The 27,999-nt window shown below is 42.4% G+C and overlaps 1 protein-coding gene across 1 annotated transcript; it reads right to left on the bottom strand.

The window, feature by feature from the left end:
- Nucleotides 1-27,983, bottom strand: ORC1 (origin recognition complex subunit 1). The gene is given in 19 exon segments (XM_025420063.3): nucleotides 1-343; nucleotides 2,021-2,108; nucleotides 2,831-2,874; nucleotides 2,876-3,001; nucleotides 7,097-7,216; nucleotides 7,976-8,125; nucleotides 8,408-8,515; nucleotides 9,363-9,534; nucleotides 9,965-10,066; nucleotides 10,674-10,771; nucleotides 12,965-13,160; nucleotides 13,932-14,036; nucleotides 15,336-15,705; nucleotides 19,469-19,787; nucleotides 20,956-21,134; nucleotides 22,951-23,078; nucleotides 23,701-23,800; nucleotides 25,626-25,729; nucleotides 27,963-27,983. Coding segments are annotated over 17 exon segments (2,592 nt in total). The 5' UTR covers nucleotides 23,796-23,800; nucleotides 25,626-25,729; nucleotides 27,963-27,983; the 3' UTR covers nucleotides 1-151.
- Nucleotides 27,984-27,999: the final 16 nt, after the last annotated feature.

Raw genomic sequence — 27,999 nt, 5'->3', positions numbered from 1 at the left:
TAAAAAACAGCAAATTATTTAATGGAAAATTTCAAAAGTCATGACAGCCATTTCCATGCAGTATACTTTGCTACAACAATTCCATGTGCTTAGAAAGCGGAAATCAAGCTCTTTGCAAAGAGCTGGTCACAGTCCTTCCTTGTGAAGCCCTTCACTCCTTCAGCGCGTATAGCACATCATCCTGGCTGACGTTGAGCCGCACACGAAGGAGCAGGTCGTTCCTGCTGGGCTCCACAAGGAGGAGGTGGCAAGAGCCCAGGTTAGAACACACTGCCATGGTCTCTGACATGGTGGGGTACGGGAGTCCCTCCATTCTGCACAGTGCCACGTGTTGACTGTACACCTAGAAACAAAAAGCAAATGTGAGGTCAGATGCCAGAAAGGGGAAGAGGAAAGGCAGTACTGGTTCTGTACCTCATCATTTATTTCTTGTAGGCAAGTCAGACATTTTTTTTTTCTGTTTTTTAAGATTTTATGTATTTATTCATGAGAGAGACAGAGAGCCAGAGACACAGGCAGAGGGAGAAGCAGGCTCCACGCAGGGAGCCTGACGTGGCACTTGATCCCAGGTCTCCAGGATCACACCCTGGGCTGTAGGTGGCGCTAAACCACTGCGCCACCGGCGCTGCCCCCCCAAGTCAGTTCTTATGTAGGATACTCAATACCCTGAAGGCATCAACAAGTGCCCTGATGGGGCACAGATCCAGGGCCAGCATGCTGGTCGGGCTTTGGAATCAGAACAGGTCTCAATCCTGGTTCTCCTGATCACCTAAACACACAACCCTGGGGAAGTTACTTCACTTTTTGAGCTTTAGTTTCATCTATTAAGCATACTCCCACATCCCTCATGTGTTAATGGATATAAAATATCTAGTAATTGTCACTTACATAAACAGTCCTAATCTCCAGGGAGTAAGAGTTCCAAATGAGATTGTCATAATTCAAGTCAAATTTTGCTATAAGGGTACTCTCCTTAGCAGATTATAGCACAGGTGCTAAAGCACAAAGGCCCAAGGAGAATACTGCAAAAAGAGAGGCGGGGGGTACTCCTAAGGCACCCGGCGCCAGGCAAGCCTGCAGCACTTCCTGGGCACTTGCTATTTATAAATCACCCCCCACTCAGGCTGGGAGCTTGTCAAGAACAGGGTCGTTGACCAATTCAACTCGGTTCCTGCCACACTTTCACAGTTGATGACACATTACAGATGTTCAGGAAGTGTTTACACACTAAAATGAAAGCCACTCTGGAAGAGCTGTCTCAGGCTCTAAGAGGAGAACAATAATGGGCAAGCATAACTAGCAGTTTAAAACAGGTTTTTAAAAAGTTAAGAAACCATAAAAGTACAGAAGTAGCTGGACCTATCTGTATGTCTAAAATACAGTCTCTCTCACACACACGGACACACACGCTCCCAGGTAGACACTCAAACACCTTTAACAATCTTTTAAGGTTAGTCCATTATCTATGGACACTAATTTTAAACCTCCAAACACTAGCCCTAATGAGTCCAATGTAATTGAAACAATGCTCAAAGAGTGTTTGCATTGATATTTGTAATTTGTTTTTAAAATGGGTCATGCTGAGAGCCTTATCCACCCCCCACACCAAAGCTGTATTAGGGCAGTAACTCTTGTCTTACTGATCTTTGTTTTTTTAAAGATTTCTTGGGCAGCCCGGGTGGCTCAATGGTTTAGTGCCGCCTTCAGTCCAGGACCTGATCCTGGAGATCCCTGCATGGAGCCTGCTTCTCCCTCTGCCTGTGTCTCTGTCTCTCTCTGTCTCTCATGAATAAATAAATAAAATCTTTAAAAAAACAAAAACAAAAACATTTCTTTATTTAATTTGGGAGAGAATGTGTGCGCGTGCACAAACACACACAGCTGGGGTGGGGCAGAGGGAGGAGTCCTGAGCAGACCTGCACTGAGCGCAGAGCCCAACTCGGGGCTCAATCTCACAAGCAGAAAACAAGAGCAAAACAAAAGCAAAATCTAGAAGGATTGAAAGCAAAAAATCAATCACCTGTTGAAATGTTGCTTCTTCCAGTCCTGACCGACGGAACTCAGCAAGAATGGCTCTCAGGAAACTCTGTTCCAGAACAGAGGAATTTCTTAAAGAAAATATAAGAATTCTCGTAAGTGGCTATACCACTGGCCCAGGGAAAAGCCAAATAAAGTTTTCCTGTGTCTTCAGAGAAGAGAGGGGGGAAAAAAGCCTGGGAAATATTTTCTCCTATATTATTCAGTAAGGTTTCCTCTACCCTTTAAAGTTTCAAAGCGATATAGAAAATGCCATTTGTGCAAGCCAGGGACACAACTACACATCTGGAAACATACCAGCATGCTCATTTCATGAGCAGAGTGTATCATTCATTGGGCGAGAAATAGCTTCTTCCTTCCTCTTGTTCTAATAGCAAGAACTTCGCTATGGGTGCTGATACTCATAAAAACCTGAGTACCAGAATCAGGTCATGATTCTCCTACTCTGCTGGTTTGCATTTCTAGCTCCCTGTAGAGTTTGCCCCTTAAGAAAATGGCAGTGTCTTCAGTAAATGCAGGCTGAATGAATAAAAGCACAGAAATTCCCATGGACTTCCTACACTGTGGACCTTCTCTGGGTTCTATCGAGGAAGTTTCAGGGTCAGGAAGCAGAAGATTCTTACTTTTTAAAAAACTGAGTATATTTGACACATAACATTATGCACTTTTAAGGATTACGATGTAGTGCACTGAAACATTTATATATTTAATAAAATCACCTTTGTAGCTATATTTATCAAATTACACAATCACAGTACAATATTGTTATGTACATCCATTAGAAGCAACTTACTTGATGGCAGTGATATATGACGATGAAAACATCTCATCTACTGCCTTGGAGTAAGTGGGCTATAGTGACCAGGCCAGGGGAGTCGGGCTTCCTGCAGGAGAACTCACAGATCTCTGTGGCACGCCTACAAATGTCCAGGCAGCGTCGTGCATCTCCAGAAAGGGCTGCTACCTACCAGAGGAAGTATTTTATTCCTTGAGATCGTTTTACCATTATCTCAGCCCAAGAGAAAAACCAACAGATTCTATGTTCAGCTAAAAAAGAAAGGCAGTGCTGAGAATGGGCTTAAGCCTGCAGGTATGTGCTTAGCCCCAGTGGGAACCTGGTGGAAGCCTGGATATAAATTATTACACTGTTTCTGGGATTCTTCCTTGAGTCTAAACCTTTGTCTTGGATTTATAGATAAATTCATAATGGAAAGGGCAGGAATTCTTAGCTTTATTGAAAATCTGGGAAATAAAACTTAGACCACTGGCCCAACCAAGATCATTATTGAACCACCTAGAAACACAAGTGTTCTCATTCCTTTCATGAAGAGAATAATGTGCCCCAGAAGCAGCCAGCCAAAGCCAAGAGACTGATGTGGAGCCTATCTTGATTACAGCAGTCTCCCTCACAGCATGTGGTAAAATTTGGAGACCACCTGGTCAATGGCTAAATGAACCATATCATGAGGGAAGGAAGCCACAAAGCTGGAAGACACAGAGGAATCTGTGGTTAGATGAATCAGACCAACCCATGAAGCCAGTGACCCCACTGCTCCTTTCTTTCTGTGCACACAGGCTCCCTTTACAGGGAATCCTGTCTCTCTCCCAAGCTGACTGAGAAAGCCACTTGCACTATAAATTTCGTGGAGATTGGAATTCTTGGACTCTGCAGCCTGCAAGGATCTCTCAGTATTCCTAGGACTTGCCAGCAATCCCCACCATTTGCCCAGCAGCCATCACACAGGTAACAACAGCCTGCCTGACTACATCCTGAGATGATTATTTCCTCCCAAAATTCATGCTACGCTAAGTTACAAGAGCAAATTGTATAGGCGTATACATACACATACACAACACACCAAGATTAAAAGTGGTCATCTGTGGGAAGTGAGATTATCAGAGTTTATAAATGTTTTGTGTATATTTATTTTCAGAACGCAAATGTAATGTTCAAATAAAAGTCATTTTTCTAGTAACCCAAGACAAAAACATGAGTATCAGCTTATATTCCCCCCTTCTCTGATTTTCCATATCCAGTGGGTACAGAAGTCCCATGGATGGTTCCAGCCTATCACTTCTTCCCTCCCATTATTACCACTGCCTTGTGAGGCAGCACCGTGTAGCGGTTAATAACACGGACTCAAGAGCTACTGTAGAGACCAAAAAATAGTGAACAGATGACCCTGGAAAGCAAGAAAACACCCAAACACCAGTTCTCGCCCTGGGGGTATCCATGAACCTTAGTGACCAGTATAAAATACCCTTTTATACTGCTGCTGGAGTGAAGGACACAAAAGAAAAGCTGGGGCCCACCCCACATGGAATCTAACAGAAGACCTGGACTCTGACCTCAACTACAGCCTCAGTATGAGAGTGAATGTAAGACCCACTATGCAGAAGAGATGGCAAGCAAAATGGCCTGGGTGCACCCTGGTATCGGATAGGTGTAAATATGGAGTCTTTGCAACTACAAGCCTTCATGTGGATTTGCAGCCCAAATTTATGTTGTGTCTCCTAAAAACCTCAAATGGAGAATTTTGTTTAAAAATGGTCCCAGGTGATAGTGGCCCTTGGTAACTGACAGAAGCAAAAACAGATTCTAAATGAACTAACTTCAACCCAGCCCTCAACTAATTCTCAAAGTTCTAAAGAACACAAGCATATAGTAAAAAGTAAATACAATTAAAAAAAAAAAAAGACACAAAAACAAAGCCACATCTGCATGGGATGCATGGGAAACAGCATCTAATTGTAAAAAAACAGAATATAAAATAGTTATGTTTCTTTATATGTATAGAAATGAAAGAGAGGTTTGAAATTACAAAGTTTTGAGTAAAAACAGCACCTAAATTTGATGCCTTCTGAAACCAAGAACCCCAAAAGGAAGGGAAGCAACGTGAGAGGAGCAGAGAGTATCATTCTGCAAGCTGGAAGAGGTGGCAAAGTAATGGTTGATTCTGCAGACTGGAGAGAGCCAATTCCTAAGTCAGTATTAAGGAATCCAAGAAAAAAATCTAAGTTACACTAAATAGCTTCAAAGTGCTCAGATGATTGCAATACTGGAACTGGAAGTAAAGGGGGATGTTTGGCTAAAATAAGGACTGGTTGAAAGTTAAGAAACCAATGCCCTAGGGTCACCTAGGTGGCTCAGCAGTGGAGCGTCTGCCTTCAGCCCAGGGTGTGATCCTGGAGTCCTGGGATCAAGTCCCACATCGGGCTCCCTGAATGGAGCCTGCCTCTCCCTCTGCCTGTGTCTCTGCCTCTCTCTCTCTCTCATGAACAAATAAACAAAATCTTAAAAAAAAGAAAGAAACTGATGCTCTGGAGCAGGGGTCAGCAAAGTAGAGCCTGCCACACATTTTTGTCCATAAAGTTTTATTGGAACACAACTATGAGCATTCATTTACCTAGTCTGCATGGCTGCTTTCAAGATGCAAGGGCAGAGCTGAATAGTAGTGACAGAGACTACTATAACCACAAGGCCTATTAACATCTCCTCCCTGGCCCTTCACAGAATAGGTTTGCTGCCCCTTGCCCTAGATTCCTTCCCCCATTTCATGCTGTTAGGTAAATATTAGGGCCACTCACAGGAAGGTTTAGGGCTCTGTGGGTAATTCTGTGCCTTGGTTATTTGTACTGTCGCTATAAAACTCTTTGCCTTGGAGATGATCCCTCTTCTGCATGGCAGGAGTCCAGAGATTTATTCTCAAGCAAGGGTAAACAAAAAGTCTCTGGACCAGGGAACACTAGGTATGATTGCAGGGAGGGGAGGTCCCTTACTAGACATAAATGTTTACTATTTGCATGCTGAATTTGAAGACCTCCACCCTCTCTGACTGCAGCCTACCTCCCCCACTTCCAGAATACTACTCTCCAGGCAGGACCAAGATGCCTACTCTGGAAAATCTGACCATCTTAACCTAAAGGGAAAGAACTGGAGATAATGAAATTGGCCCAATCAGATTACTCCACAGTGAAGCTCTCAGTGAACAAGCCCCACTCGTGTGCTCAGAACTCCCCAAAGCTCTTAAGTCTTCGTGCATACACCAGAGTAGACAACCAAGACATCTGAAGAAAGTCTCTAACGCTGCAAGACAGAGTCCAAACTCAACAGACAAAAAGCATCTTGGAGGAAAAGAGAGAAGACAATCTCAAATAAACAGATCGGCATTAAAAAGGACACTTTAGAGAGACAAGAGACAAAAAAGAACTTTCAGAAACTGCATGATAGCAGAAGTGAAAAACTACCCAACAGAGGAGTTAGGTGCTACCTTTGAGCTCCTAGAAAACAAAGCTTGGATTTGAGCTCCCCATCTGTCTCACCTCTGACCCCAATACAGCAACCCATACAGCACCCAGCTCTGAGCTGCCATGACATGTGTTGCTGCTTTAGGCATTCAGAATTCTGATCATGTCAAGTCTTCTTTTGAAAGACTGCGGATGTGTGGATTCTTGCATTCAGCTTGAAGCAGACATTTCACCCACTTCTGCTCCTCAGCAGCCTTAGAGAACAGGCTTGACTGGCATCCTCCCAGTGAGCTTGGAGGATGTAGCTATCCAGCACCTCACACCTACCCTGGCCTGTGTGCCTTGCTAGACACATTACAAACATGATCTCACTTAATTCTCAAAACAATCCTAGGAGGTCAACATTTTTATTCCCATTTTTCAGAGAAGAAAACTGAGGCTTGGGAAGTTGTTAAGTAACTTTCATATAACCTCCAATCCCCGCTAAATATTAGAGCTGGGATTCAAACGGTTTGCTACTTGACTGCCTATAATGGCCTTTTCATTATACAATGCTGTTTGCCCCCTGAATCCATTAATCTTCATTTGTATGTAAGCCCACCATATTAAAGCCTGATAATTAATTATACAATGAGAAGGTAAAGGAACTTTTCACACTTTTGTTCTACTTTTGATATTTACTTTTACAGGACTTTCTCAGTTTCTTTTCATCTGCAGAGCACCCAACACAGGCCTCACACTGGCAGGCGTTCAGCCAAGACTTGCTGCCTGGTTTCTAGGTATAAGCAAATGCTCCCTGAAGCTGACTTACCTTCCTGGCTACCAGCTGGATGGCATCGTCCTCAAAGGCCTTTATGTTTTTGAGTCGGGATATAAGGATCTGCTGCAGCTGGCTGTGAGTATAGGGCTGGAAGGACATCCTGGTGAGACCCTGAGAAGACAAGATAATAGAGAACAAGTTCATTAATTATCCACCCTCACAGTCCTGCCACATGGCCACCCTTGTGTCTCTAAGCCTGATTTCCAAGTCCCATAGAACAGGTTACACATTCCATCCTGGGACCACCACGGATTCCAGCTCCTTTCACTACTGACAATGACCAGTGCTATCCTGCAGGGCAGCAATAGTTCTCAAGTATTTCTTTATTTTGTTTAAAATAACTTTTATTCTACTAGAATCATTTAGGAGATCTAACTTTTATTCTACTAGAATCATTTAGGAGATCTAACTTTTATTCTACTAGAATCATTTACTAGATCAAGGCAGAGGTGCTCTCATTTGAGTAGGTGGGAGTATCTTTGGCTCTCCGGTTAGCACAGGCCTGGCTCCTGGCTTCACTCATCATGCTCTAAGTACTCGATGTGGGCTTCCTGATGAACCACCAGGTCCACAAGGGCAGATGTTGCATCTGCCTTGCTCGCCGCTATACTCCATGCATCTAACATCGCCTAGCAGGGGTGAGTGCTTCAATATTTGTCATGAATAATTAGACCTTCAGGGCGCTGTGCAGACAGCAAGATGTGTTTGCAGAAAATCGTGCAATGGTGACACATTTAATTAGGAGAATCTCAAAAATCACATTTTATACTTTTCCTATTTATTATAGCTTCCTGTATATTTAACTTTTGGAACTCCTTAGCCCAGGTTATGGATCTGAAAGAACAGCTTGAGAAAAGCCTTTGGACCTACTAGTCGGCTTGATACCCGGTTCATCATGATGCGCTCTGGCAGGTCCATCGTGTTGGCAATGGTCAGGACCACAAGCCGGGCCTCCTTGTGAGTGGGCCAGTCAAAGAGATTGTACATTACGTCTTGTTTCTGAGTCCACAGAAGGTCAAGCTGCCAGTAAATGGATAGAGATGCAGGATCAACCACAGACCCGAGCCAGAGCCGCAAAGTGAAGACCGGTTACCACTGCTTTAGCTGCATGTGCTTCTCAGGTCCCAACACGAAAGCAGCAAGGACATCAAGGGACATATGCCTCTCCCCACCAAAGAACAGGCTCAGATGAATGAAGGATGAAAGGAGCCAGGAACACCCTCTCGACCCAGCAATTGCTCCCGGAGTGCCACAGTCAAGCACGATGCCACTTTTCTCATCCTCCCAGGGGAACCTCCTTACCTCATCCACAAGCAGCACAGTGGTTTCCTGAGAGGACCTCTGGGTAAGGAACCGCTTTGCCAGCAGTTCTGCCGCATGGTTAGCTGTTGCCTTTTGGCCTGTCAGTTTCTGCAATGCGGGGAAAGGAGGTATGGTAAACGGCAAGGTTTGTACTCTCCTGAGCTTAATGTTAAATTTGCAAGAGAGGAAGCAATTTAGTCTGAGGACTTCAGCATCCTAAATTCTGCCTTCTGCTCTCGTCTTAACCTTAACCTGGAAGAAGAGAAGGCACCAAAAGAGATGATAAAGAAAGTGTTTGAAATGAAAGTGAGCCACAGGCAGGTCCTAGAAGCCTGTCCACAATCATTACTGCATGACTCCATTTATAACTGGACATTACCTGTTCCAAGAAAACAGCAAATGAATGCAAGAGCCAGGTTCAAACTCCAGCCAATCTCAAATCCGTTTGCCACAGTTTGCCATGGGGCCTCCTGTGTGCAGTTTTTACCACGTTAATAAGTCCTGGCTTCAGTAATTCATGTCCAGCTCCTAGACTTTAAGGTCCCTGAGGGTAGGAATTCTGCTCTCTTTGCTCTTGCTACAAAGGACAATGTCTGGCACATCATAAACATCAATAAGCACAAAATTAGGGGCATGTGGGTGGGTTCAACCAGTTAAACGTCTGCCTTCAGCTCAGCTGATAATCCTGGAATCCTGGGATCAAGCCCCAGAGTCAGGCACCCTGCTTTTTTCTCTCCCCTCTGCCCCTCCACCCCCTTAGTGTGCTCTCTTTCAAATTAAATAAATAAATAAATAAAATTTTTAAAGCACAAAATTAAGTATTAAGTAAACTTTTCCTTTTAAAAAGATTTTATTTATTCATGAGAGACACACAGAGAGAGAGGCAGAGACACAGGCAGAGGGACAAACAGGCTCCCTGCTATATTTTCTAAAAAATTCAAATAGCTTTACTCACCTGTAAGATTTGCACATAGACTTGATGTGGCTCTGTCAATTTCATGCCATTGACCTCGATGTATTGAAAGGGAGGAACATCATTTGCCTTGGCTGCCTGCTGCAGGCAGCGTATCACCTCGTGAACAGTGGCAGTTTTCCCTGTCCCGGGGACCCCAGAGATGTACATGCACCTATGGCAAGAAGGGAAGACCTGTGGGCTAAGTCTGTGCCGGCTGCCTCACAGTAGCACCAGTGAGAGGTGTGGGGACGTGTGCCAAAGGAAGGGCCCAGACCCCTGATATGTGGAGGTGGAGGTAGTAAGCCATCCTTGGAGGCTAGTCAGAGCAAGACATAACCATGTCTTGTCATAGAATCATTCCTTCTACACAAGCAATACTGTATGCAAAGAAGACCAGTTTCATTTTCTCTGAAAAACAGAATTTTTCCTCCTAGAGAACTAGTTTGACAAAAACTGCTCTAGAAGCCTTCAGGCTTCAGTAACAATTTTGCCTGTTCTCCTGACACTGGGGAAAGACCAGTTGGTTAAACTGTGACACCTGAGGTAGTATGCTAGCAGGGGCCTTCTCCCCAGATCGTCCCGTCTGCCTCAGCATGACTCACCCTCCTGTATGGTCAAGGAGTTTGCTTTCCACAAAGTTGTAGATGTTTTGGAATTCCTGTTCCCGACAGGGAAGAGACTCAGGTACAGCAGAAACATGCAGCCTATGATCCGTGGCACATAAGGGAAAATGAAGATATCAGAAACATTTCACCATCTCCTTGGTAACAAATGGCTTATTTTATTGTGTAGTCTCTATATGAAACTTCAATCATAAATCCACAGGAATGCCTTCATTCTCAAATCTCTACATTTGGCCTCATAAGCCCTTTCTCCACCCAAATTACTCAACTGATAGGTTCTAACCAAGGGTACATGTTACCCAGGGAGCTTTCCTAAATTATAGTGGACCTTATCCCACAAGGGATTCTGATTTACTTGTTTGCTGGGAGGATCATGGCTTATATATTCTGAGAAAGTTCCCGCATAGGTCTAAAGGGTGCCATCATGGAGAAGCGGTGTTCTGACTCACCGGCCACCTTCTATCATTGAGCAAATGGTGGCAGTAGTCTGGAAGGTTACTCCTTCGAAAACATGTCCCCACTATCCCACTCAGACAACGCTTTAAAGGTTTCTTCTCTCTAAACACACATATTCATTTTACTCTCTACCTTCATGACGTATACGAATGACTACAAATTACTTGTTTGACGTGAATGAAAGCAGAGACCCATTTCTGCCTATCTAAAAGGGGCCCACGAGCAGTGTCACCTCAGCCGGGCCTCCTCCAGCACACTGGCTGGCTCCTGGGCAGCCAGGTTTCGGCTGCGGATCTGGGGAGTGGCATGACGTGGCGTATGAGGCTTGGGCTGTAGTCAAAAAAAGAGAACATATTTCAGAAGGAAAAAACCCAAAGCAAAAACACCATTTAGGACAAATCAGCAACTCTGATTCATGATAATATGGCAGGAGAAGTGGTGGATCTCTTAGTCCCTTTCTCTCTCACATTAGGTATGCTGTTCACAGGCCAAACACAATTTCTTTTTTCTCATTTATACACAATATCGGAATTTGAAAAACATGTCAATCTGAGTAAAGAATGAAATACTATTTAAAAGTAACATTTTCCTGAAAGACAAGAAATGATTAAGAAATCCTAATTACTCTGTCCTATACACAGTAAGGTAGGAGGTATAAACCTAGTTTTTGAGTCCTATGTTTCTCCTTTAGACTCATTTGAAAATATGGTCAAACTTTAGTTCAGGACTTCCATAATCCAGACTGGTAGAGACTTCACCAGATTTTTCAACTCCAAACCCCCAGGTCACTGTTCAGTGTAGGCTAACAGCCCTACTCTCTTTTCTTCCTTGCTACTGGCAGCGCACAGGTCTCCTACGGTACCTTCTTGGTCTTCCCACAAAGCACTCCCTTCCAAGGAGGCCTTTCCCTTATCCACCCTCTGATTTCCACCAGGCAGTGAAGTAGGAACAATCTCTCCAACTCTTACTCAGGCAGAAAGTGCTTAGATCCTAACACTTTTACAACCATTAACTTGGAGGTAATAAGAAAGGAGTACCAAAACCTCGCTGAGAAAGTAAAAAAAAAACCTTGGTTCCCGCCCCCCCCCCCCCCCCCAAAAAAAAACCTTGGTGGACTTCTGACTTTTTTATTATGCTAAAGATGCCTTCACACTCTAATATCCCTTTTCTGGGTAGGACCCAGCAGACGCAATCAGAACCTTGTGGGCTGTTTGCATAATGAGAAACCCCAGGTTAAGACTACCTCTAATCCAAAGGTGAAGTATTTGACTTCCTTCCCTGGAGGTCTTTTTTGACTTCAGCCCAAGCACAATCACCTTTTTCTTGATATGGAAAGATGGAGATCAGCTGTAGACAAAATCTCCTAAATAGGCATTTCCTAAAAACAATTTGCTCCATTCAATGAGAAGAGTTTCCTGATCAAAGACTCTTGGAAGGCCACAATAACATTAATAAATTTATGGCCTTGAGAAGTCCTATGACAATGAACCAATTTAACTGTGTAATCCAAACATTTCTCCAACATATTTGAACATGGGAAGACCCTCTTTTAATAGCTTTTAACATTCTGCTAAAATTCCACAGGAAGCAGAAGAGATGGCCATTTACCTTTTCCAACTTCCTTTACACAACACATTTCCAACACCTCAGTAGTACTCCTATTTCTCAGGTCAATCAAGTGGCACAACAAAAACATTACATAGCCCAGTAGCCCTGGACTCCAGACTTGATACCCACTGAGCACTTGAAAGAGGACTTCACTGCCATTTTGACCTTAGACTATACTTTCTGATTTAGTTCTTCTTTCTAACTTATCTCTTTATGTGGGCAACACATCCCTTGATGGGAACTGAAACTACCCCTCAAGCTATAACCACCACCCTGACAAAAGCAAGACCTCCCCTCCGCAGGTCAGGCCCCATGATAATCACTGACCTGACTTTACTGCCCACTAGCATGTACCCACTCACCTTTGTCCCACATTTTTCTGGTAGACATCTACATGTGTTTTCAGCACTTCGGAGACAGACTTTGAGATGCTAGTCTGCTCTCTTCCCCGTGGTGGCTTCACTGAAATAAACTCCTTTCTGGTTTCACCCCCACTGGTCTCTCTGCTTTTGGACTTTGTCAGTGTCAAGTAGCCAAACCTGGTCTGCTCAGGACCCCTGGAGCCAGGTGCTCTTGCCCCTGCATCCCCTGATTACACAAAAAGCACTCTGCTAGGTTTGTGGGGAATGCAAAGATGAGGAGCCAGGTCTCATCCCTCCCTCAGGAAGTCTGTCTCTTGGCTATTTGGCTCTGTATCTTAAAAGGAACTCGGATTCAAAATCATTGTCTACTGAATTCATGTTCAGTCCTAGGGTTCACGAAGATCTTTTCCTCTATGAATATTCCAAGTGGAATAACTTTGAGCATGATAGACGCCCTCAGAATCCAGCTGTTACTACTGTGTGACCTCAGCCACCACAATTTTAAAATTGAGAGAAGGATCCTTCCCTGCAAACAAACCTAAAAGAGCCTTACGGTTTTCTTTGGTGTCTTTGAGGGGGTCTGTAAGGATGACTTCATGGACGAGCTTGGGTCCCTGGACACCCTGCTGGATGTTCTCCCTCGAAGGGGTGGTGTAGAAGTCTCTTCCTCCTCACTGCTAGAGTCTGAAATCTCTGCTGCTGGCAGAAACTCATCCTCTTCTTGGTTACTTATACTATTACCTAAAAACCTGAATGGTGGGACACATTATTTCTGATATTCAGTGTCTAAATAAAAAGCTCGCTAATAGGTCACTGTGGACTAGAGATATAGTCTTTCCTGCAACCAAGTAATATAGGATATGCTCTGCTTCTTGGGCCCTTGTTACTGTGATGCTCTGCTAAGGGCTTTAATTTTATTATCTTATTAACTCCTTCAACAACCTTGTGACTTGTATATTATTATTCCCATTTTATAGAAGAGTAAACTGAGGCTTAGAAAAGTGAAGTAAGGGATCCCTGGGTGGCTCGGCAGTTTGGCACCTGCCTTCGGCCCGGGGTGTGATCCTGGGGTCCTGGGATTGAGTCCCGAGTCGGGCTCCCTGCATGGAGCCTGCTTCTCCCTCTGCCTGTGTCCCTGCACCCCCCCACACACAATGAATAAATAAATATTAAAAAAAAAAAAAAAAGAAAAGTGAAGTAACCCTTCCAAGGTTACATAGTATGACAAAGCTCAGGTTTAAATCCAAGTTGCAGAATCAAAGTTCATGCTTTTAGGCACTCCACTAACAGCCTTACTGGGTATGAAAATAAGGGCTCCTGGGACGCCCCCCTGAACCCAGGGCAGCATTTCCTGCTCCTTTCAAACTATGAATTAACACAATCCCACACATACTAAGTAAAGGCAAATTTAATGGAATAGCAAATAACAAACAAGCAATACAGGAGGCTTTAAGAAATGAGATGACAGATAGCATAGATGGCAGTGACAAACATTTTCTGCCTGCTTAGAACAGTCTTACCGAAGCTGCTGCCTAATCCGATTCAAAGTCAAGAAAGAACTTTTTCTACGGATCCGATGCGAGGTAGAGGTAGTTTCATCCTGAGCTTCTGGTTCTTCTGCCTCCCTGCAAGATATCACAGCAAGATTACAAGAAACAGTTTTGGGTACTAGAAATCAGCAGCAGGCGCCAGCAGTGGTCAGTGGCCTGACTGGCTCCTCTTCTTTTACAGCTACTTTGGAAGGAATTAATCACACTTTGCCAAAAAGTTTATAATTGAAGCCTAACTCAAAACCGAAGATAAGGGGATCCCTGGGTGGTTCAGTGGTTTGGCGCCTGCCTTCGGCCCAGGGCATGACTCTGGAGTTCCGGGATCGAGTCCCATGATCAAGTCCCACATCAGGCTTCCTGTATGGAGCCTGCTCCTCCCTCTGACTGTGTCTCTGCCTCTCTCTCTCTGTGTCTCTCATGAATAAATAAATAATATCTTAAAAAAAAAAAAAAGAAAAGATAAAAGTTTGCCTGAAGCTTATCATTGAAATCAGACTTATGCTAGGCAGAGCTTCTCGTCCTCTTTCATTTCTGAGCCATTGATGCATTTACCGTCCAGGCTCAAGGTGAGCAGAAATGCAGCTATATATTCAATACAAAGCATTTACCAAGCAAACCCAATATATACCAGGTACTGGAGTAGTTTCTGAGCAGGAAATATGGCAATGTGTAATCTCTATTTGGTCATGACATTATTTGTGCAGCCCATTATTTATAAACATTGTCTCGTGTCAAACTGCAAAGTTTGTTCTAGGTGTATTATCTTCTTGTACTATATGTATTTGAGAATGGTTTCTAGTTTAAAAAAACAAAGAACATGGGCAGCCCAGGTGGCTCAGCGGTTTGGTGCCGACTTCGGCCCAGGGCATGATCTTGGAGACCCGGGATCGAGTCCCACGTCGGGCTCCCTGCATGGAGCCTGCTTGTCCCTCATGCCTGTGTTTTTGCCTCTCTCTCTCTCTGTGTGTCTCTCATGAATAAATAAATAAAATCTTAAAAATTAAAAAAAAAGAACAAAAACAGACAAAGAGAGTGAGTGTTAACATGTGGCAAAGAGCCACAGCAGGACTGTGAAGCATTCCAGGTTTGGGACATTATTTCCTAGAGCAGTGATTCCCCAAAGGACAGCCAAATATATCAGAATCATCCCAAGAGCATTTCCAAATGCAGATCCCTGGGCCTAACATTTGGAAATTGATTCAGTACATCTGGGAAGAGGCTCAGAAATCTATATTTTGGAAAGGTTCCTGGGTGATGCCACAACAATCAGATCTGAGACTTGCTGTTCTACCTTGAACAGCCATGTCCCACACATTGCACATCACATAAAAGATCTCAGTTTGCTCTGTGGGAGGTAGGCTAAGGCCCAGTCACCTCTTTTTGATGTTTTTTGGTGTCAGAATCACGGAAGGCACCACCGAGGATGGCCAGCCCCTGTAGATAGGCTTAAGTGTTCTTTCCTCAATAATCTCCATGGTATTCAAAGCTGGGACTCGGGTTCTCAGGATTCTCTGACAGTCAGGTGATGCCTTCTTGTCATTCCTGGCACATGAGCTGTGAATCTCTCCAGTTTTCTGTGGAGTTTTCAGAGCTGGAGACAAGGTATGAAGTTCATCAGGCTGAGACCTCTTAGTAGGTGAGGTGATCTCAGATAAGGCCACTTTTCTTTTACTTCTTCCGGGAGAATCCAACAAGGCCCCTGAATTCTGCTGGGAAATCCTAGTGCTAGGTGTCCTAGGGAAACCTAATCCCAAAAGAAATTACCACGGACAATGCATGAATTTTATAATAAGCACTAATATACAACCTCAATCTCATTATAGCTAAATTCATCCACTGAAGTTTTACAAAGATAGGAGTTAAAAAAATATATATGTATATGTATACATACACACACACACACACACCGCTGTCCATGTATATAAATATATATACTTTTTTTTCAAAGGCTTGCTGCCTCATTGTATTTTAGGGGCCAGTTACTTTATTATTATTATTTTTGAGTGCACCTGTGCACACACAGAGGGAGAGTGCAGAGCGAGCGAGAATCTTAAGCAGGTTCTATACTTATTGCAGAGCCCGATGCAAGGCTTGATCTCCTGACTCTGAGATCACGACTTGAGCTGAAATCAAGAGTCAGACACTTAACTGACTGAGCCATCTAGATGCCCTATGAGTTGCCCATATTTTTAATCACTCCATGCTTTCTTTCCCCAGGCTAGCTAGCTCTCATAATTTTTCATGTCTTCTAAATTCCATAGGTGATTTTACTAGTTAGAACCATAGGTCAGCTGTTAAATCAGCTTTTGTGGATAAATGTTCAGAAGTTCCCTGAAGTAAAAACTTCCCAAAAGACTGATTCTTAACCAGAGGTGATTCTGCAAGCCCTCAGGCCCCATTTAACAGCATTTGAAAAAATTTCTATCAGTGGCTCGACTGAGTAACAATAAGACCTAGATTCTTCCTAAGTCAGATTCTATCTACACAAACATAGAGAGGAGGTGGATCACTGGAGGCAATCAAATGGGTTCCGTGAATACACAGACCCACACCTGGATTTGCTTCCCTCTTACCATAAGGCACCAGGAACCCAGCCATTCATTCAGATATCAATGGAGCTGCAAAAATGACAGAGTACATGCCAGGTGATAGGAGAAAACAAACACTGAATGAGACTCAATCCTGGTCCCCATCCATAAGACACTCTAGTATAACAGGGGAGATGATACACATAATTGCCTGTAATTTGAAGTAAAAGTGTCCTTGAGCACCTAAGTTCCAATATGGCTGTTGAGATAGACCTTGAAAAAAGGCAAGATTTCAACAGAGATGAAAGGGGAGGAAAAGGAACTAGAGGGAGAATAAATGAGATCGATGTGAGTAAAGGCAACAAGGCAGGAAAGTACTGGGCACAGAGATGTTCACTTTAGTCACAGTCCATGGCTATGTTGGGATTAGCTGCAGATAAAGTGCAGGAAGTTATCTAGCACCTGTGTGGTGAATACGAGGGTAACTTATATCTAGATCAATATAAAAATGTTCCAGTGTCCTGGTCTCCCTCATATACTTCATTTTCCCCTATTAAAAACAATCCAGGGGTACCTGGGTGGCTCAGTGGTTGAGTGTCTGCCTTCAGCCCAGGGCGTGATCCTGGAAACCCGGGATCGAGTCCCACATCGGGCTCCCTGTGTGGAGCCTGCTTCTCCCTCTGCCTGTGTCTCTGCCTCTCTCTCTCTGTCTCTCATGAGTAAATAAATAAAATCTTTAAAAAAAAAAATCAAAAATTTTTTCATATTCTCTCTCCTCTAATTATATAATTATGTCAAGTCCAGATTTCTTACCCTAACTGTCAAGGTTCTGCAAAATCAATAGTCAAGGGGCACCTGGTTGGGTCAGTCAGTGAAATGTTTGCCTTCGGTTCAGGTCACGATCCTAGGGTCCTGGGATAGAGCCCCCATGTTGGACACCCAGCTCAGCAGGGAGTCTGTTTCTCCCTTCCCCTACCTGGCTCAAACTCTCTCTCACTCACTCTCTCAAATAAATATTTTTTAAAAAATATCAAAAAATACTGCCATTTATTTCTAAATGATGTTACCAATTATCATCCTGTTATGTGTCATTAGTCCTTCTGAATCCTTTGCATATGTGCCAGGTTGGCTAAGTATAAGTTATCTGTATTCTTGATAGCTCCTTAATATAGTGAATACTTAGGAGCTTAACATAAACATGTAAAACATTTGGGAAATTCCAAAAGATTACTAAACAAATAACTGATACACTGTGTGTGTATCAGGATTGCTCCTGGGAGCCAGAACTCTTCTTGAAGAAGGGAAATACAACAATGGAAAATGGGAAGGAGGGGAAGAACCCTGTGGTACAGATTAGAAGTATTGGTATGGGCAGCCTGAGTGGCTCAGCAGTTTAGCGCCACCTTCGGCCCGGGGCGTGATCCTGGAATCCTGGGATCGAGTCCCACATCGGGCTCCCTGCATGGAGCCTGCCTCTCTCTCTCTCTATTTGTGTCTTTCATGAATAAATAAATAAAATTTAAAAAAAAAAAAAAAAAAAGACAAGTATTGGTGAGGATATGGGAAAAAAGGAACCTTCATGCACTGTTGGTGAGAATGTAAATTGGTAATAACCACTATGGAAAACAGTATGGAGGCTCCTCAAAAAATTAAATACAATCTGGCAATTGTACTTTTGTATACTTATCTGACGAAAATGAAAACACTAACTTGAAAAAATAGATGCACTGCCATGCAGGCATTATACACAATAGCCAAAATATGGAAGCAGCATGAAGTGTCCGTTAATGAATGAATGGATAAAGATACATACACACACACACACACACACACAGAGGAATATTTTTCAGCCAAAAAAGGAATAAAATCCTACCATTTGCAACAACATGAATGGACCTTGAGGGCATTACACTAAGTAAATCAGAGAAAGACAAATACTGTATGATCTCACTTATATGTGGAATCTAAATTTTAAATAAAAAAACAAAAAAACCAAACTCATAGATATAGAGAACAGATAGGTAGTCACCAGTCAGGGTGGGTGAAATGGCTGAAGGAGGTCAAAATGTACTAACTTGCAGTTACAAAGTAAATAAGTCATAAGGATATAGTGTATGTGGAGGTATAGTGGCAACTATAGTTAAGAATACTGTTATTGCATATCTGAAAGTTGCTATGAGAGTAAATCCTAAAAGTTCTCACCTCAGGAAAATAATATTTGTAAACATGTATGATGATACATATAAACAACTCATTAGGTTACATACCTGAAACTAATAACATGCTGTACGTTAGTTATACCTCAATCTTTTTTAAAAAAAGAAATTTTGACGCCGCAACATGGATGGTCCTTGAGGACACTGTGCCAACTTAAATGAGTCAGAAAAGGATACGTTCTGTATGATTCCACTTAAATGAGGTACCTTAAAATAGTCAAATTCAGGAAAAGAAAATGAGGGATCTTGGGAGCCTGGGTGGCTCAGCAGTTGAGCGTCTGTCTTCGGCTCAGGGTGTGATCCAGGTCCAGGGATCGAGTCCCTCATCAGGCTCCCTGGAAGAAGCCTGCTTCTCCCTCTGCCTGTCTCTGCCTCTCTGTGTCTCTCATGAATAAATGAATAAAATTTAAAAAAAAAAGAAAAGAAAAGAAAAGAAAATGAGGTATCTAGAGTAGTCAAATCCAGAATGGTGGTGGTTGCTCAAGGATGGGGGATGGAGAAATGGGAAGTTATGACCTATTGGTTATAGAGTTTCAGTTTCAGATGATGGGGATGGCTGTACAAAAACATGAATGTATTCAATGTCACTAACTGTACACTTAAAAATGACTAAAGTGGTAAATTTTATGTTATGTGTATTTCAACATGTATCCACTCAGTACCTGGCCCACTGCTGCACTAATTCGATACTGTAGCAGGAGTACATATTTTATCATATTCCTATAGTCTCAATATTCCCCACTGTGACTCATCTCACACTTACCACTGAGTTCCAGTCTCTTCTTTGCCCTTGGGGTGGCAGGATGGGAAGGAGTTGGGCGAGATTTGGAGGTAGAGTGCCTTGATTCAATCCTTTTGATATCATGCTCTGCTCTGGTCCAAGAAGGGCTTCTTACGGCCTTAGTCTTGGCTCCCACAGGCTTCTGGCACCTAGGACTGCATTCTCGTAGCTTATCAAACTCTGCAAATAATTCTGAGGATAGTGGTCTGAATGTCTTCTCATTCCAAGATAGTTTCACAAAGAGTGTCTCCTCATTTTTCAGATCCATAGGTATCACCTCATCTGGGCCCAAAGCTACTACCTGTATATAAGAAGTATAGATGAACAGGAAGAAATGAGAACCAAATGAGCCAAGGGATGCTTCATGAGAGCTATGATTAAATAGCATTCACATCTGCATCCTTACCCAGAATGTCACTCTTCCAAACTAAAGAGGCACAGACATGGCATAGCATCTTTCCAGGCTTTTAGCTATAGGGTATGATATCCAGTCCAATCTATTCACTCATGCCAAATTTCCCCACAACAACTTCTCTAAGCATGCTCCCCTGCTCAAGGCTATAATGGCTCCCTGCTACAGCAAGATTTGATTATTAAACTGCTTTTTGGTACCTTCTAAAATCTGGCCCCACTTTACTTCCTGAGTGCTTAGTACTCTTCCCAATGGCCTTCCATCACTCCCAGCTGAGCTTGGCTTATCACAGTCCTGCTCAGCCTTCCCACCCCATCATGCTCCTGCCTTTCTTTCTCTGCCTTTCTAAATCCACCCATTTTGCTGCTTCAACTTCTATATCTGCCTTTCAATCCTTTACTCATTTAACTCAGAGACAAATTATCTTGAGGCATATGTTATGCTGGGCTCATAGACTGGAAAAATCTGACTATGGTCATGCCAGACCTAAGTCTCTCTGCTCTACCATTAAACTAAACTTGGGACCATCTTCATATCATGATATAATCCCCTATTTGGGGGGCCTGAAGTAGCTCAGGAAATAACCTGTATCTTAGTCTCTAAACCAGTGTCTCCATTCAACCTTCAGCTCATTAGAACCTGATTCATCACAAAATCCCATAATACAAATTTGGTCTTAGCAACTAACACTCTTTGTACTGATCTACTCAAGGTGAAGTCCTCATTTAAGTAAGTGTATCCAGCCTTAAAATGCTTTATGCCTGCCACATTCACAGCTAAATATAATTTCCCACTGAGATACATATGCTAATTCCTGCTTATCCCTCAGGTCACAACCTAAATGTCACTTCCTCCAGGAGGCTCCTAACACATGGAAAGTGCTCTCAATAAATATTTATTGAGATGAAGTAGGTAGCAAGCAGAAGAGACAACAAACAGGAAAAAAATTTATTTCCATGGCATAAGTTAGAGCCAGGAATATTTTTGAGGTCATGCAGTTTAGGAGGCAGCCAGAAATAAGCTCCAAGATAGAAGTGAGTATCGAGACATCACCTACCTGCACCCGGCCAATGATGGTCTCAGCATTAATGTTGCTGTTACAGGCAGGGTAATCATACCAGAATATCTCCTGTGCAGCAGGCTTCCGTCCCAGCAAATGCCGTTTACTGACAGGAACTTCACAGAATCGGATAAACCACTGTACTCGAGCACGTTTCTTAGAATGAGGTTCAGAATCTACGAGGCATAGGTGAAAAAGAGAGGTGTAAGAAAATGCAAGAACATTTTATTAAGGACTTCTCGTGTGCCAGACACTATGCTAAGCACCTGATAATACGTGATTAACATATTATTTTTAATCCTTATATTAACCCTGTAAGGTAGGTACTATGGCTATCTCCCTTTCACAGGCAAAGTAATCAAGTTACAGAGAACATAGATAATTTGTCAAAGGTCACAGGACCAACCAGCAGCAATCTGACTCTCCCCAGCATCCATGTCCTTTTCACTTTGCTCCACTTCCTAATGAGGCTATCAGTCATCAGAGAAGTTACAAAAGGCATCTGAGAGGAAAAATTCTAATCACAGGCACTGAACAAATCTTGCAAATCAGTGATCATAAAGAAGCTACCAAAAAGCAGCAAAACAAAAAACCTGGCAAAAATTTGAGCATCAGCCACTGAAGTTACTTCTCACAAACATATGCTTACAATTCTTAGCTTTATCTTTACAATAATACCATTAACATCACTCTGTACCAGCATTAGATCACTTAGACCTAAGTATTCATTAGTGCCACCATCATCATCACCTCTTCTCTTCCCCAGCTCTCTCCAGAGAAAGACTCCAGCCATCCAAACATTCCAAAATCTATACCACAGGCCTAAACCTCAAATACAAAAGCCCACAGTGCTGATGTGCTCCCCCTGGTGGATGTTGTTTGATGAGGTTTTCCTCCATATTTGTCAAATACCCTTTCCATCTCTGTGATATAAAACATCTTTATCCACTCACCCTATCAGTTCCTTCTTGTAGGCATACAAACTGCCCCAGGAATTACTATCATGTCATCCCTCTTCTAGCTGTTGGAAGACAAACTTTTGTGTAGTTTCCATTGTTATCTTCCTTCTTAGCGCTTCATTTAGAACTCTGTCCGATTCCCACCTTTCTGCACTCTTTGCTTTGCAAAGGGTTAAAAGCTTAGAAAATTGGTTAAGGACTATGAATGCAGACAGGCAAGCTGTATCTTCCCTTTTGTTCCTCCAGCATTAGGGGCAGTAATGGCTTTCAGCACTTACTGATCTCTGGGAAATATCATCTTTTGTTCTCGCCTTTTCAACACTATACACAGATCACTATGGGTAAAATACCTAAAGTGTTTTTGTGCTCCTAACTGAACATCAGCTGATATACCTTCCCAATCCAGCTTACTTATTCCATTGTAAAAGTTATACCTGTGAGGCACCTGGGTGACTCAGTGGTTGAGGGTCTGCCTTCAGCTCAGGTCGTGATCCCAGGGTCCTGGGATCGAATACCGCATCAGGCTCCCCACCAGGAGGCTGCTTTTCCCTCTGCCTATGTCTCTGCCTCTCTCTGTGTGTCTCTCACAAATAAATCTTTAAAAAATATTTTTTAAATCTTTAAAAAACGTACACTTGCAAAATTTACCACTACCTTCCTCATGCTAAAATTAAAACACAAGTCTGTATTATAGTGTAAATCACCTATTTTTTTCTTCCCCCTTTCCCTGAATTCATCCTTTGTCCATTCCAAAAATCCTGCCTTACTGACCATTTTAACCTACTCTTAAAAATAATGGAAAAGCTAAATTCTTGAACCCCCCCATCCCATTTTTACCCAATACTGCTCTAGTGAGTAAAGAAGTTTACTAGATATGAGGGTACAGCCAGTGCTTAAATGACTCCCCCCCCTCCCCAGAATCTAAGGCTCACACCCTCTATGATGCCGTGAACAGAGAAATCAGCAATCAGAAATCTTGCAGCTCCCAATTGTTCATGATAAGGAATGGTTTTCATTCCAGCCCCAAACTCACCATCTTCAAACAACTCAACCAGTTTAGCAACATATGGATTTTCATCATCATCCCCTTCAATCAACACGAACTGTCCAACTTGGATGTGAATCTCAGTCAGACCACCTTCTATTTTGACACTCATTTCTCTAGGAAGGAGAGAAACATGTTAGGAAATCACTTAGGGTGGGCCAAGGACTTCAGACCCTCCGGGGAGATGAAAATGCTCTCTAATTGGAAAATCTCCTAGTTTCTCTCTGATAACCAAGTCTCCTACTAGGAAACCAATTCACCCATAAAGTAATATGCAAGAGGAAATGAAATGGGTTGAATGAATTGTTTTGGTGTGAATGATTAATCCAGAGGCCTTACTGTGAACCCTAACCTCTCAGTTATTGACAAAGAAAGGCTTCCCAAAGCATGAAAGCTGTCCAATAACAGATCAAAATTTTCAGAGACCTCTAGGGCTGAGAGGACATAGAAACAATATCGAATCCTGCCCTGTTATCATGCAGAAATACACAGAGCCCACTTTAAATAAATATAGCATCATCATATATACCAAATTTTATTAACTTGACATGTCTTTCTCTATCAATGCTATATTTATGATATCATCTTGCATCAAATAAAACCCCTCCTTATAATCCATCCATATTTATTGTCCCTCAATTCTCCATCTGTAGTAACTAGAACAGGATGGATACAAATAACAGTTTAGTGTGGAGAAGCTATTATTTCCAGTACAACCAACAGAGTCCAGTCACTCACTTGTAGCTGTGGTAGTGTAGTTTTGGATTCAAAAATGGCTTGCCAACCCACGAATAAGTCTGTCTGGTCCTCAGCCTTGTAGAGTAGCACGCCATGGCTCCTGTATAAAAGTCACGAACTCTGAGTTAACATGACAATGCTCTGATGGATTCTAGCACACAGTCCCTGCCTTCAGTGAGTTCAACCTTCTCTTTTGCCCTGCAGGCTCCATGCAGGAAGCCCGATGTGGGACTCGATCCTGGGACCCCGGGGTCACAACCAGAGCCAAAGGCAGACACTCAACCACTGAGCCACCCAGTGCCCCCCTACAGGGGTTTTCTGAACTGAACACTGGATAGTAAGTAGCTATTGATAAGATAAAATTAAATAAGGGATTCCAAGGAATAGAGGCAAAAACATGTAAGAGGCATTTAAGGGAAAAGCAATGGGTCTTATCAAGTATATCATTACACTTACATTAAAGACGAAAATAAAACCAATCTGGCAGTTGAAAGGGGTATTTTCCTTTACAGCTGACAGGCCCTAGTAATAAGTAGTATGAATAGCTGAAAAGAAATGCTTATATTAGGGGGATCCCTGGTTGGCTCAGCAGTTTAGCACCTGCCTAGCACCTGCCTTTGGCCCAGGGCGCGATCCTGGAGTCCCTGGATCGAGTCCCACGTCAGGCTCCTAGCATGGAGCCTGCTTCTCCCTCCTCCTGTGTCTCTGCCTCTCTCTCTCTCTCTCTCTCTCTCTCTCTCTCTCTGTGTGTGTCTATCATAAACAAATAAATATTAAAAAAAAAAAAAAGAAATGCTTATATTAAAGTATATGGGGAAAAAAAGAAACACTTTTACTGACAAAGAAATGTAAATGAAAAATCCAAGCATATCTGACAATCCTCTTTACAATTTGAAAACGGTAATCCAGGGACCTCGGTGGCTCAGTGTTGAGTTTCTGCCTTTGACTCAGGTCATGATCCCAGGGTCCCAGGATCAAGTTCTGCATCAGGCTCTCCATAGGGAGCCTGCTTCTCCCTTTGCCTATGTCTCTGCCTCTCTCATGAATAAATAAAATCTTAAAAAAAAAGAAAAGAAAAAGAAAGCTGCAATCCATTAGTCCTAATAATAATGACAATCTATTAAGTCTAAGTAATTAAGATAAATCTTTCTTCTAAATTTAATGCTGTTTTTATGGAGCTAAAATTTGACAAAACCGGGGTTAAAAAATATTTTCTTTAATCTGACAGAATTACTCTAAATTACTGATAGACGGATTAACAATTTCAATCTGTGTTGAAAGATAATTTTTTTAAAAATTTTATTTATTTATTCATGAGAGACAGAGAGAGAGAGAGAGAGAGAGAGAGAGGCAGAGACACAGGCAGAGGGAGAAGCAGGCTCCATGCAGGGAGCCTGACGTGGGACTTGATCCCGAGTCTCCAGGATCAGGCCCTGGGCGGAAGGCGGTGCTAAACTGCTGAGCCACCTGGGCTGCCCCAAAACAAGAGATTTTTAATAGCTTACTGACATCCTGATTAAACAAGCTTCTGTCCTAAAGTTCAGTAGCATTATGTCCAATTTTCTACTTGGGAACATTCTGACCTATAAGATTTTCTGCTTTTAAAAAAGGTATTTTTTTAGTATACTTTGAAGAAACTAATTAACAAAAAGATACTAAGTCCTTAGTAAATACACAGCTTACAGATGATGCTTAAATGATTACTTTGAAGAACATTAAGAGTACCATACAGTTCACAACATGGTAGTATTAAAATTAATCTAATTTTAATTAAGTACATCACAGAAATGAACAAACAGCTAGCAAAATTCATGAGTAAAAACAAGTAGAAGATTTGTGCTCAAGTAAAAAATAAATTTGGATTCATTATATCCAATAAGCTTTTGGTAAAAATTAGTTAAAAGTGTTCGAGGACACTAACTCACCTTATGACAGATACTCCTTTCTTTTAGTGGATGATCTAACACCGAACTATCAGAAGTAAACCTGGAATTTTTCACCTTTCCACAATGCAATCAGGCAAAATAGGCTATGAGAGAACAAAAGGTCCAAGTCAATTACAGGTCTCACTAAACACTGCTGTTAAAAAAATAAATAAATAAATAAAACTGGAATATCACTGAGAGTACTTTGTAGCAAACTGGTTATATCCCAGAAAACTTTCTACAATTCCTGAATAATCTAATGTAGGACAAATGGCTTGATTTGTCACTTTGACTATGATACCTGACCACACTGAAACAATCATCTCATTTTTTCAAACCCCAAATTGGTAAACAGGACCATACCTACCTACCAGGTACTCCTGTATACCTAAGAGAATCAACTCCATGCTCTCAAATCTTTAAAATCCGGACGATATTTAAGCTTACTAAAGTGGGTATCCTCCTTCAAAAACCAATCCAAGATAAAATTTAACATTTTTTTTCTAGGAGATCATGAGCTGTGTTCAGTGAGATCAGAATATGGACGCATATGTACAAGAGTGGGTGATTTACCCTACGCTGAACAGGCAGGGATATTGGATGAAAGAAGATTGGATTTGGACATAAACCCTGCCTCACTCTGGTCTATCACTCTGTTCTAGGACTGCTTTCCGAAACCTCAAATAGACCAACGTTGTTGGTGCCCCAGACGTATTACACCATTGTTGTTCTCTCTTCTTGCATATCTTCTCAGGGATGGCTCAAGTCTCAACCCCAATAGAACTTTCTCAGGCCTTCAGTGATACTCAATGGAAATTTACCCTCCCACCACCTTATACTATCCCGCAGGGCCATGTTCCATTATATCACCCTATGATCAGGGATCCCTGGGTGGCGCAGCGGTTTGGCGCCTGCCTTTGGCCCAGGGCGCGATCCTGGAGACCCGGGATCGAATCCCACATCGGGCTCCCGGTGCATGGAGCCTGCTTCTCCCTCTGCCTGTGTCTCTGTCTCATTCTCTCTCTCTCTCTATGACTATCATAAATAAAAAAATTTAAAAAAAAATTTATATCACCCTATGATCAAAGCAATAAGCATTATATTACTTCCTTATTTATTGTATGTCCTACATTAGAATGCTAACTTCCAAAAAGCAGAGATCTTGGAACCTTGTCTATCTTGTTCATAACTGCATTCCCAGAGCCTCAGTTAGGACTTGGCACAAAATAGGTGAATGAATGAACGAAAAAACAATCTGGTTTTAACAATCATTAGGACAGGGATGCCTAGGTGGCTCAGGGGTTGAGCATCTATCTGCCTTTGGCTTAGGGAGTGATCCTGGGATCAAGGCCCGCATGGGGCTCTCTACAGGGAGCCTGCTTCTTCCTCTGTCTGTCTCTGCCTCTCTCTGTGTCTCTCTCATGAATAAATAAAATCTTTAAAAATAAATAAACAAACAAACAAACAAACAAATAAATAAAAATCCTTAGGACAGTACCAAGTGTGTGTGGTAAGGACAGAACAGTCAGTCCTCATACACTGCTGGAAGGCGTGTAAATTGGTAAAACCACTTTGAAACATGGGCAACATCTAGTAAACTGAACATATGTACATCCTACGATTCAACAGTTCCAACACAATATACCCAACATAAAAACATACATACCGTCAAAAGACACAAACGAAAATGTTCATAGCACTATACAGCAATGAAATCAAACCAACTACAACTGTACACATGGGAAAATCTCACAAAATAACAATGAGCCAAAGAAATCAGACACCATAAAAAATCATACTATAGGGATCCCTGGGTGGCGCAGCGGTTTGGCGCCTGCCTTTGGCCCAGGGCGCGATCCTGGAGACCGGGGATCGAATCCCACATCGGGCTCCCGGTGCATGGAGCCTGCTTCTCCCTCTGCCTGTGTCTCTGCCTCTCTCTCTCTCTCTCTCTCTCTCTCTCTGTGACTATCATAAATAAATAAAAATTGAAAAAAAAATCATACTATATTGATTCCACTCACATAAAGTTTAAAAGTAGGTAAAAGTAACCTATGGCATTCCAAGTCTGAACAGAAGGTTACCTAAGTGACTGAAAGAGAGCCCAGAGGACAAGGGTAATGTTTCTGGGATGCTGGTCTTGTTTCTTGATCTGGAGGCTGGTTACACAGGTATGTTCTCTTTAAGAAAATTCATTGACCTGTACATTTATGATATGTGCACTTTTTGGTATATAGTTATTTTTTAATGAAAAGTTCAAAAAATTAACTGAGAATTCTTCAAAAGAGGCATCATAAGGATGTCAAGCCACTTTGTACTGTTATCCTACTTTCTTACCTTAGGACCCAGTATTTCATCTCACCCACCACCAGCA

Source organism: Canis lupus, chromosome 15, assembly GCF_003254725.2.
Source record: "Canis lupus dingo isolate Sandy chromosome 15, ASM325472v2, whole genome shotgun sequence".
Classification (NCBI taxonomy): domain Eukaryota; kingdom Metazoa; phylum Chordata; class Mammalia; order Carnivora; family Canidae; genus Canis; species Canis lupus.
Note: the sequence above shows the minus strand (reverse complement) of the source record. Positions and strands in the feature narration are given on the sequence as shown.